General features: G+C 52.3%; 4 protein-coding genes across 4 annotated transcripts; 2 read left to right on the top strand and 2 right to left on the bottom strand.

The window, feature by feature from the left end:
* Positions 1–660: 660 nt before the first annotated feature.
* GLO1 (Lactoylglutathione lyase) lies at positions 661–2,179 on the bottom strand (the record flags this gene model as incomplete). Its single annotated transcript, XM_062912571.1, has 4 exons — positions 1,835–2,179; positions 1,701–1,767; positions 1,603–1,613; positions 661–1,550 (listed from the first exon to the last, which is right to left on the bottom strand). The coding sequence occupies exons 1-4, from the start codon at positions 1,911–1,913 to the stop codon at positions 661–663; spliced, it is 1,047 nt and encodes a 348-aa protein (XP_062765776.1). The 5' UTR covers positions 1,914–2,179.
* Positions 2,180–2,663: 484 nt separating this feature from the next.
* On the bottom strand, positions 2,664–5,107 carry MAM3 (cell agglutination protein Mam3; the record flags this gene model as incomplete). The annotated part of the gene is made up of 3 exons (XM_062912572.1): positions 2,664–4,495; positions 4,565–4,791; positions 4,851–5,107. 3 exons carry the CDS (start codon positions 5,105–5,107, stop codon positions 2,664–2,666), a joined length of 2,316 nt encoding a protein of 771 aa, XP_062765775.1.
* Positions 5,108–6,417: 1,310 nt separating this feature from the next.
* QC763_409460 (uncharacterized protein) lies at positions 6,418–9,048 on the top strand (the record flags this gene model as incomplete). Its single annotated transcript, XM_062912573.1, has 1 exon — positions 6,418–9,048. One exon carries the CDS (start codon positions 6,418–6,420, stop codon positions 9,046–9,048), a length of 2,631 nt encoding a protein of 876 aa, XP_062765774.1.
* A 453-nt stretch (positions 9,049–9,501) lies between these two features.
* On the top strand, positions 9,502–11,105 carry QC763_409465 (uncharacterized protein; the record flags this gene model as incomplete). Its single annotated transcript, XM_062912574.1, has 5 exons — positions 9,502–9,739; positions 9,866–9,924; positions 10,059–10,546; positions 10,569–10,650; positions 10,770–11,105. The coding sequence occupies 5 exons, from the start codon at positions 9,502–9,504 to the stop codon at positions 11,103–11,105; spliced, it is 1,203 nt and encodes a 400-aa protein (XP_062765773.1).
* Positions 11,106–11,869: the final 764 nt, after the last annotated feature.

Genomic DNA, 11,869 nt, shown 5'->3' with positions numbered 1-11,869 from the left:
GTGTCTCCCTCTGCCTGCCGAGAAAATGAGAGCATAAAGAACCAACCCGGGAGTGAAGTGAGGGGCCCTTACACGACACCATATTGCCCAGTCTGTAACGTGACAAAGACACCTCCTCTCCCGGTTCTTGAGAAGCTTCTGATCAAGAGCTGTTATTGGTGTGTGACCCATCAGTTATCCAACCTGTCCAGTAATAAGTCTTGGAATAATCCATGTTATTTGCCAGTCTCAATCAGCAAGTTCAAAATGCTTCTCATAGCTCTTCCTTTACACATGGAATGAGTGGAACCCCTCACTTTGCCCTTTCCCACCCATTTCCCCCACGTTTGGCTAATGCAAGCACTACTGCACATGTTCCCCGTCGAATAAGCTGTCAGTATCATGATCCTAGATGTCTGGGGAAGTCCCCACTGCTACCTTGCCGGCTCACAGCCACACATGTCACGTATACACTGTGCTGTTCTCGGTCTTCTCGGTACATCTGCATCTCACATCTCTGATGAGGGGGACCAAAACACACAGAGAGTGGGAGAAGACATCTTACTGGCTACCATTTCAACCCCGAATCGCCCCCTTCCACCAAAACGTATAGATCTACCCATCACGCGCTCAAACCACCTGCATATCCGCCCTTCCCCTCATACCACCAACTTCCTCCCCTCAAAAGTTAGCCTTATCTGCAAATCTCTCATTCTGCACAATCTCAATCCAATATCCATCCGGATCCAACACAAAAGCCACATTCTTCATCCTCCCATCCGTCAACCTCTTCTTCCAGCTCACCCCCAACCCCTCAAACCTCTCGCACGCCTTCTCCAAGCTATCAACCGAAACACAAATATGCCCAAACCCCTGCGGCCCCTTGTTCCCATCATGGTAACTAAATCCCTCCTCCTTCTCCGTCCCGTAATTCCAAGTCAGCTCCAACAACCCCTCCCTCTTCGCCGTATCACCACCCTCAACAACAGCCCCCTGTTCCCCTTCATACCCCAAGAAATAAAGGTTGAACCCGGCCTCCTTTGCCTCATGAGTCCTAAAAAGCTTCATCCCCATAACCTCCCGGTAAAACTCAAGCGACCTCTCCGCATCCTTGACCCGAATCATGGTGTGATTCATCCTATACGTCCCCAAATCCGTCTCCCTCACCCCCTCCGTCTCCTCCACCGGCCTCTGCCCAATAATCTCAACCCAGTACCCATCCGGATCAAGCGCAAAGGCAATATGCCTCATCTTTCCATCCGTGAGCTTCTTCTGGAACTTGTAGCCCGCGTCCTCGATCCTCTGGCAGGCAGCCTGGATATTGTCGACGCTGATGCAAGTATGTCCAAAACCACGGTAGGGCTCAACATTGCCATTGTTGATCTTGTACTCGGGGTCGTTTTCGGTGCCGTAGTTGTGCGTCAGCTCGATGAGGCCTTCCCTGTCCCAGAGGTTCTTCCCGTGGGAGACGGCGCCGGGTGCGTCGTAGCCGAGGAAGTAGAGGTCGAATTTTGCGTCGGGGAAGGAGAGCTTCTTGAGGAGGGAGAGGCCGAGGTGGTTGTAGAACTTGACTAGGGGGGATGTTAGTGGTTGTTGAGGATAGAGAGGTGAGTAGATAGTGACGAGCCAGACTCCTTGGGGTCCTTCACACGAATCCTATTTTCTTGTGTCAGTTCCCAGCGCTTATTGCCATCCTGGGATGGGAGAAGGTAGGTACTCACATCGTGTGATTCAACTTGAAGTTCTTGACATCAGTAGTCGACGCCATGGTTGCGAATCCTCGGAAGACTAAATTCTCATTCATTAGCAAATGTTATTCTTCAATCTCGCATTGTATTCTCGAGCTACCACTTACCTGGTGGGACAAACGACGGCTTCTTTTGCAGTGACGGAACAAGAAATCTCAACCGCTGCGACGCCCGCAACGAGTTCATATGTTGAGCGAAAAAGGGGTTTTTATCGGGCAATCAACTTGTAAACGTGAGACAAAAGTCCAAGCGGGGGAAATTGGGGAAGAGGAGGAGGGGCTGTTGAAGTTATCGGCAAATGGGGTGGGGAGCTATGTAATAGCTGATAGTGACAAGTTGTAATTACGTGAAATCGGCGTAAGCTATAGATCCCGAATAATAGCTCCAGAGAGGGCAGGTCGGTGAATTTGGCAGCTCCAAGTAATTCTGTCATGTGTATGATAATGATTGCGAGACCCAAACGTTTGGAGATAGCTTCACAGCCCCTCCCCGACCGAATCCATCCTGTTCAACCAATCTCACCTAACTCGTATCATTGTGAAAATACATAGCGGGGATAAGCACCAAAAGAGCTCGACGACCCCACCAACCATCGTCACGAATGCTGACGTCAACGCTTCACAGCTCCCCAAACCAGCACTATACACCCAAAGCACGAGACCAATGTCAATACGGTTCAACCTTGATGAACAAACTCCAGCTAAACTATCGCTACATTACAGCCAACCCCAACCGACGCCTGTAAACAATGCAACACACCCCCTTTAATTCCCAACCCCTCCAAAAAATATTAACATGCCTTGCCCCCCCCTTTTGGTTCCCAGATATGCTAATTTCATTCCCACCTATTCCATTAACACATACCTCAAGAATCCTCCTCCGCTTCCCCAATGAACACTACTAGTACACAGAAAAGTACTCGACCAGCCCGTCAACCTACGACTTGCCGCCCTTGCGCTTCTTGCGTTTGTTCTTCTTCTTCGCCCCTCCCCCACCACTACTTGGCCCACCCGCCGCCGTCCCTGGAGCACCGTTCCCCTTAGCAACATCGGCCCCCTTGCTCGTCCCTTCCTCCCCAGTCTCTGGTGACAAAAGCTCCTCCTCCTCCTCCTCCTCCCCAACACCCTCATTCTTAGTGGCGGCATCCGTCCTCCCAAATAACCCAAACGTACTCCTGCTCTTGGGCTGCTCCGGAGAAGTACCAATCACGGCAAACTCATCCTCGTCATTGGAACTAGTAGTTTCAAGAACCACCTTCCTGACTCCTCTAGACTCAACGATGTTCTCCGTGATGCTTCCGCTGCGGACGTAGGGCTTGGCGGGAATCAGGTTGCCAACATCGTTCCGTGCGCTGTGGGTACTATCCCCGCTAGAGACGGACCGATGGCCAGCAGAGGTGGATTCTGTTGGACTCTGCTTTGTGTTTTGCATACTGGACTTGTCGGCTTGATCTGGTGTTTCGAGCGTAAGAGTAGGTACACCGTTGATGGGCGAAGCGAGCTGCACGGTTACGGGGCTGGTGGCACCGTAGGTTTGCTGCAGAGCCTGAATGCCGTCCTTGCCAGTAACTTGGGGGTTCAGCAGACTCGTCGTCTCGTCTCCTTCCTCCTCCTCGGCATGCTCACGCACATGTTCCAGCGGCGACTCTTCAATCGCACCCTCGGCGACAGAAGAAGAACGGCCGGCCGTGTGTAACAGACCGGTGCCAGGCTTGATCTTGACCGTAGTGGACTTAGTGTCTCTGGGGTTTGTAGCAGGATTGGAGGGGCCAAGATGCTTCAGATGTTGTCTGATGTCTTCAAAGTTGGCCCGAACAGGAACTGTCATGTGGTGCCCTTCTCTGCCAGCTGAACTTCTGCGCATCATGAGAGTGGCGAGCTTTGGGCTGCTAGACAGCGCGGGTGAGTCGAATGATGTTGTGCCAGTAGTGTCAAACTGAATCAAATCGCCGCCGTGATCTGCGAGTCCATTATGTTCCGCAAAGCGGCCTGCTTGGTCTTCAGACTGGCGACGTTGGACGCGCGCCTTGGGAGCAGGCTGAAGACGGCGAATGGCCTTGTGCACGTCAATGTACACATCGGACTCGTCGATGATTTCCTCTCCAATGAGTTCCTCAATAACGTCTTCAAGGGTAACGACACCCAATGCGCCGTGGTCCTCACCAGGGTATTCCGAAACGAGAACCATGTGGGACTTGCCTTCCTGGAAGAAGTTGACAATATCCAAACAGCTGGTCTCGGGCCGGGTCTCGGGCAGGGTAGCGAGTGGGAAATCCTTGACAAGCTTGGCATCCTCGGGGTCGTAAGTGATCAGAATCTTGACCAAAAGCATACCGACGAAATTGGTAGGGTTCCCAGTTTCGTGGATGGGAATGCGCGAGTAGCCTGCCGAAAGAATCATGTCCATGGTCTTCTCATCCAAAACAGTGTCCTCTGCCATGACAAAAACGTCCGCCATGGGGGTCATGACATTGGCCACTGGCTTCTCCTTCAGATCCAACACGGCGCTAATGATGGTGACCTCGTCCTGGTTCAAACGCTGAGACATATCGCCCAGATTCTTGTGCAGGGTCACTAGGGTCTTCAACCCACTCTTCTTGTATACGGTGCCATGATCCTTTCCGAGGATCTTGTCGAGAAGGATGGCGATCGGCCAGGAGATGGGGGCGGTAAGGTACATCATCGCAAGGACGGGTTTGGACATGTAACCTCCAATCTGGAGGCCATAGCGAACACAGACAGACTGAGGAACAACCTCACCAAAGATCACTGTCACGTGTGCGCGTTAGCGGTGAGTATTTCGAGAGCCATGCTGTCTGGCTCGAGATGAGCACGCACCAATGAGAACGGTCGAGCCGATGACGGCAGCAATGCCGCCTCCGAGACATCGGTCGAGTACGACGGGAAGGGTCTCGTTCACGATAACGTTGGCCAAGAGCAGTGTGACCAAGACCCAGTGCTTTCCCTTTTCGAGAAGGTGGTAGACCCGTTTGGCATTCTTTTGCTGAGGTTCGGTGGCATCGCCGGCCATCACTTGGAGGTAGATGCTATCCTGCCCCATCAAACTGGTCCTTGTCAGCAAAACCACAGGCTGGGGTTTGTTTGTGATTCAGAAAGGGCTTACGCAATAGTCAAACCAGCAAATGCGCCGCCGGACAAGACGAGGATCGCAGAAGCCAAATAGAGCATACCCAGGCTTGCGCCTCCAGCGTCTGGCTCGTCATTGCCACCGCCGCCATGTCCCAGGCTGGCTATCGGCGCAGCATAGGCTGTTGAGAGTGTCAAGGAGAGAATTCGCGCGAGGCCGACGAAGCCTGATCGAAGCGCAAAGAGCGAGTTGGGGCGTGCTGCTGTCACGCCATGTTGTCGCATTGTCGTCATTTACAGATGATGACGATGATGACGATGACGTTCCCGGGCGCTACGCGGGCGCGGGTTCCGAGTTTTTTTTTTTTTTTTTTTTTTTTTTTTTTTTTTGGGGGGAATTACTGTAGAAAAGGATAGGCCGTAGTGTGTGTCGGTAGAAAAGTGTCAGTTCATTGTCGTCGGGTACGGTTTGGGAGCGAAGAAGGGCTGCTGGCGTCGCAATGGGGCAGCAAAGAGACGAGAGATTCGGTGGGTTGAAAGGCCGAGTGTGTGGGACCTGCATTTAGATTTTAAAGAGTGGATGAAGCTCCCCCAAGCTTTGATGGGACTTTTCGAGGTTGGGGCTCCCCCAGTAGCGTCTTGGACGGTAGGCTCCGATATGCCCGATGACGGCCGGTTGCCACTGCAGACGGACAAATGATTGGAGGGTTACAGCAGGTGCAGCAGCCAGCGTCTCAGTGAGAACCTCGATGTCCTTGGGACTGACCTGGTGGTTACACGTATCAGCCACTATTGATGTCCTGCTGAAGACCGAGGAATGAAGTGTGACCCTCTTCCGATATTATATAGTCTTCAAACCAACCTCTGGAAGCACTTCAATTATCTCTCATCCGACATGATTTTTCAGTGGAAGCTGTGCTGTCTGTCCAGTGCCCGACTCAAGAAGGAAAGCGAAGCTGAAGTCCAACCGCGAGCCCTGCTAGCGGCGTCATCCCCCGCCCACAATAGCCCTGCCGAGGTCCTTATCATCCTTAGGAGGCTGGAAAACTTTTTCTAGTTGGTAATCTCCATTTTGATGCCACCAGGTATTCTTTAGAGAGAGCCACTTACTGTAGATAGGCATGTTTTACAGTTGACCTACCCGTTGCAGGAGCACTTTTGTTTCCTATTTTTCCCGTTGCGACGGTTGACCAGAGAAGGAACGAAGAAACGCCTTAACCCAGTCAACAACGTCATGTTTCACTCCCCCATCAGCCACCAGCACCAGCGGCCCCCCGCGTTGGCCCTACCAGCGTGGCACGGATCTGGAACCTTTGGCGATCAGAAGCTCTAGTGTGGCAACAGGGAGGGAGCTTGGGCCACATAAAACCCCACTGGCCAATTCTGCATCTCCAAAAGTGCTAGAGGGGCTTCACCTCACGTGTCTTCGCGTTTCTGCGCGTGGCTAAACCATCGACCGGACTTGGGAGTGCAAACAAAGCAAAGTCCCCGTTGCCGTCACCAATTTCTCCAATCTTGATTCTGTTCCTTTTGCTTTCTTTTGACTTGGCGTTCAAGTAACTCTCGCTCTATGACCACGATTACGGTATCCAGGGTGCTCAATCATGGTCCAAACGCGAAGCAGGGTCGCTGCTTTGCGCAAGGCCGTTGCCGCTGAACCTGAAGAAAGCAGCTCGGATTCTGACAGCGATGCATCCATCCCGGCTAACCCTCGCCCTTCTAACATCAAAAGCCCAGTCACCTTGCGCCCCAACAAGGCGTCTTTGCCTGAACTAAACAATGGGGTCAACAAAAAGAAGCGGAATGCCAGTCCAAGCCTGGAGACGCCAGCCAGGAAGAGAGCCAGGGCCCATGAGCCCACCGATCCGGAGGACGATGAGGGGGTAGACGAGACCGCCATGCATGTCATCAACGCGTTTAGCAACCGCCAGACGCCGAACCCGAAGCAAAAGGGTATTGAAGTCCTGCTTCGAAGCGGCGGCAAGCCTGCTCGACGAAAACGGGACGGGACCAGTATTGAAGATACGATTGACGAGACGCCCGAGTCCGTTAGGAATAACCGAAGGCCGGCGCCCGTTGTCGAAGAACCTGAGCCTGCAGAGGAAGGATTGGTCGAGGGGGAAGATTCTGACCATGATGAGGTCCATCGAAGAATCGCCAGGGAGGATGGTAGCCCAGAGCTTGACTCTTCGCCCCCAAAACCCAAACAACCACAGCAAAGCCGACGTGTGGAATCTCGAACCCTACAACCAGTCGCGACTGCTTTAGCCGCACCTCTTCGACCTGCTACTATCAACAATTTGAAACCCACGGCCCCGCCCAGACAATTGGGCGAAGAAAAAAGCTCCAGCTCAAGTCACAACATTCTGCCCACCGTCGAAGCAGAAGATGAACTGTTTGTGGATCAAGCCAATAATAGGCAGTCAGACTTGGAAGAGGAAGCGGAATCGGACGATGTTGATGAGCAGGATCGGCGCGAGGAAGATTGGGAAAAGCTCGAAGAAATTGGGGCACCAGATAATGGGGTTCAACTTGCCGTTATGGATGACCCAGATGATGTGTTCGAAGACGAGGATGAGGACGACACCGCACTTTACCCAGCCATCCATATTCTAGTGCCGGAAGTAGTGGACAAACGATCAATCGTAACTCTGGACAGCGAGCACCTGGACACGCTACGCGGGATGATGGGCAAGGAACAGTGGTCCGACTTGGGCAAGTTTTGGGAACTCCAAATCTATAGTGCAGATGGCTTCCGCTTCGACTCTGAGTCACCAGCCACCACGCCTGGAATTCGTTGTATAAGAGCACTCTACGCCTTTAGAGAATGCCTCGTTGGCTTAAAGTGTCCCCGTGATCTCAGCAGACAGAACAAGCATCTGGTTCGCGTGCATCGCCAACTGAATGAAGAGCTTACCAACGTGGCAAGAAAAATCGTCAGGGTCCGCAACTCGCTGAAGCAACAGACAGGAAACTACAAGCAGCAGGTCTCAGCTGATATCCAGCAGTTTATCATTCCGACATTGATCCTCACTCTACGGGACCTGTTTTTGCTCGGCACTCTGGGTTATAAAGCGCCACGGCACCAAACGCTTCCCCCCCTCCCCAAATCAGGCCAGTTTACATGCGTCACCGTGCAATACGTTAGCTCGATCACGAAGCGACTTTCATTCTTGATCCAGGATCTCATGGAACACTGCGAGAACGAGGTTGCAAAAAAACAGTTGGGATGGAATGATTTCTCTCAGGTCTTTGATGAATGGAAGTTTGAACTACAAGAAAAGATTAGTGCCGTCAACGAGGAGATAAGCCGCCAAGAGAAGATTGATCGGGATAAAGCAATCAAGCAGAGGAGGAGACAGCTGCTGGAGATTGAAGCTGCCAAGGCTACTGAGCAGTGGAACAGAATGGCGGTGTCGACGCAGCGCTTGAGGCACCAACCTAGTCCGATGGCGGAAAAGCAGCGTTTGGCGGACAAGTATATCTCGCCTCCTCAGGATCCGATTTCTCCGCCTCGGCCGCGCCCCGATAGCAGCAGCCGACCGTACAGCAGCTACATCGAGACTGTCCACACAGCTCCCTCCACATTGCAACAACCACGGGTGAATGCCCCCCAAAGACGAACTTCAGTAATACGAGCACCATGGCCTCCATCACGGCGCCGTCTAGGGTTGGCTCAGTCTGATCAAGCTTCATCGGCGTCATCGATGATGCAGTCTTCTGCGGTAAAGCGCCCCACGAATCAGCCTCTGATAAGGCAACCTTGGCCTTTGATGAGACAGGCTCCACCGCAGTCAAGTCCAGTCCGGCATCAGAAGAAGGGTGTTATGGTCATTGATTCTTCGCCGGAGCCGGAAGTCTTTGCTGTCCCGGATCACATTGATACCCCTAGCAGGCAAGCGAAGCCACGGGTCGAATTAGAGGTTGAAGAAGTTGAGGGGGAAGAGGTAGAGGAAGAGGAGGAGGAAGAAGAAGAAGAAGAAGAAGAGGAAGTTGAAGAAGTGCGTGAAGATGTTGAAGAAGATGAGGACGATGAAGAAGAGGAAGCATTTGGCAAAGTCTGGGATAATGGGGAGAGGGCGTTTCTTGTTGACCAACTTGAAGAAGCGGCGGTAGAGGGAATTACAAGGGAGAACTTGGAGGAGTGGGCTGAGTGCTTTGAGTGTTCTGTTCCAGAGGTTCGGCAGCAGATATCGAGCTTGCAAAAGGAAGGATTGTGGCGGGGGTCGCTGTGATAAGAGATTTCGTTGATCTGGGTTCTCATTGCTAGCTATTGGGAGTTGGAGGAAAAGGCAGCGGGGTTGCGAGCTTGCTTGTTCAATTATTGATACCCTTGGGAGAACGAACGTTGATACCCACCCGTTGCGGATTTGCATTTGACTGCTCGGGAAACATATATTTTGGCTGGGTAGGTAGCGTAGTTAGTGTGTTGGTTGAACAAGAATCTTGAAGTTCTTTTGATGACTGGGTTCGCACCTGGTTATCACTTTCAACATGGCATTGACAGTGCGCGCAGTGACATGAATGAGTATGAGTAAGAGCAGATTCACAGGGCTCCTGACTGTTCCGTCAACAAGTCAACATACCTATATCACTCCTATCCTATTCCAACCCGCTTTCTCAACAAACAATTTGGCTTGGACTACGTTTGCGAATCTCAAGCCTACGACCTTCTGGCCGCAAACACAATGACACGTCCCGAAACAGCTACGGATCCCAAGACAGTTACCAATGGTCATCCCAAAACAACCCCCGATACCGAGACGGCATGGAATGAGCTCAACGAGCCGTATACCGGCCCTCTGTACACCTGGCCCTGCGGGCATCAGAACACTATCGAGTGGGACAACTATCAGGATGAGAAGGGGAGAGATGATGGTAGTAGGGAGGATCAAAAGGCTGCCGCTGGTGAGGCTGGTAGTGGTGGTAGGGGAGAGAATGGAAAACATCAAGAAGATAAAACAGCAATGATAATAAGGGGATGAAGTGTAGGACTAGGTGTAATATTGTTTGAGTAAACAAGACAGCCGTATCTATCTCTTTTCGTTGTAGTAAGTCGTCGTCAGGGTTGGGGGTTCAACAGCACCCCTGTCACTTACCCCAAAAGGCCCGTGCATCATCACCCCAGACCCACCGATTATCGATAAGTTCCCGAGAGCCCGGGAAGCTTGACACAACCTCTCTCCTGGCTACCCTCTCTCATCAGCTCTGACGTCCGCCGCATAATCCACTTCCCCCAAACCAGCCTGCCTTCCCCGCTACCAACCACACGTTGAGGGATTCAACGGCTATACACCAACCGAAAACAAAGTTTATTTCCACTTGCCATCTGCGATTCCAACCACCCACCATCACGACATCGCCGCCACCTTCGATATCAACCCCCATCGCAACACCTCACCCCCCCTTCTCGAGCCAACAATGTCCAAACCCTCCCCCCCCCCCCCCCCACCACCCCCTCCTCCTAACAAAACGCGTCACCGCCTTCCTCCGCGCCAATTTATCCCCCTCCATAACAGCAGCAATCCTCACAACACCAACCGGCTCCCTCCTCTCCCACGCCTCCTCCCTCCCCGCCTCCGCCCTAAGAAGGCAATGCGCCGTCGCAGCCTCGATCTGGGCCGTCCAGTCCTCTTCCTCCGCCTCCTCCCAATCCTCCCCGCAACACACCCATAAAACCCGAAAACACAAATCCACCCCCTCCCTCACCGTCCAGCTCGACTCTGGCCTGGTGTTTGTAATTCGAAAGCTAAAGTGCGGTATGCTGTTTATTTGCATGGGTGGTCAAGGTCAAGGTCAAGGTCAAGGTCAAGGTCAAGGTCAAGGTCAAGGTCAAGGTCAAGGTCAGGGTCAAGGTCAAGGTCAGGGTCAAGGTCAAGGTCAAGGTCAGGGTCAAGGTCAAGGTCAGGGTCAAGGTCAAGGTCAGGGTCAGGGTCAGGGTCAGGGTCAAAATCAGGGTCAGGGTCAGGGTCAAAATCAGGGTCAGGAGCAGCAGCAACAACAACCGGAGGAGGGGAATGAGGAAGGGATGGGGGGAAAAACACCAGTCGGGTCACCATCCGCAAATTCAGAAGTGGGAAGGGCGTCCGTCATGAGCGGCGGGACGACATCGGGGCAGACGGTCACGTCCCAAACAAGCGCGAGCTCGGCGGGGGTGGTGATGATGAGGAGGCAGGTGGAGGAACTAGCGAGGTGGTTGGACGAGAAGCTGGCGGGGTTGTGCATACCGGAGGAGGGGATCGGGTTGGAGAATTTGGGGAGGGCAGGAGGGGAGCAGCTGGAGATGAGGTAGGCGGTTAGGACAGCTGGGAGAGGGGAAGGGGGTAGTGAAATAATGATGAGGATGGATACATCTGCACGGAAAAAAAGGGAGGAAAGCAGCAGTACTTTTCCGGCACGGAGAGGAAATGTTGGTGAGACAGAGGGAAGAAGGAATTATACCACCAACGGTGGAAAGCGAGTAATTATTTAATAAGGCCTTTTTATTTTACTTTTGTTCTTAAAAGATATATCCCAATTGCGAAACGAATCTTTCAGACAAAGCTCAAATCTGCTGCTGGATATGTTCAACCTGTTGTTGTTGTTGTTGTTGTTGTTGTTGTTGTTGTTGTTGTTTTGTATATTTTATATACTCAAAATTATTTATATACGACCCAATCTTTTGTTGGTCCAGCACCACCACCACCACCACCACCACCATCCCCATCCCACTGCATTTATATGCTTATGCTCCGACGCCCTAAACACCTTTTGAAAAAAAAAAAAAAAAACCTCCGTGGACCAAGAAAATGAGCATGTAGCGCTTATAGCTTTGTGTGTGTGTTCCAACCCCTATTCATCCGCTTTGATATGACCGCACCCCCCCCGCCCCTCCTTCCCATATATGGTATGATTGTTCATTTGTCGTCACGGTTGGTTCCCCAACACCCCCAAATGAAAATGCTTAAAAACTCCCCCTGCGCAAAACCAAAAAGAGAGCATATGTGTTGATGATGATGATGACGGTCGTTGCTGTGAATCGTCCGCTTGCTTGCTTGCTCCCCATCTTCCCTCCCC

Source organism: Podospora pseudopauciseta, chromosome 4 (assembly GCF_035222475.1).
Source record: "Podospora pseudopauciseta strain CBS 411.78 chromosome 4, whole genome shotgun sequence".
Classification (NCBI taxonomy): Eukaryota; Fungi; Ascomycota; class Sordariomycetes; order Sordariales; family Podosporaceae; genus Podospora; species Podospora pseudopauciseta.
The sequence above is the reverse complement of the archived record's forward strand: the minus strand, read 5'-3'. Positions and strand labels throughout refer to the sequence as shown.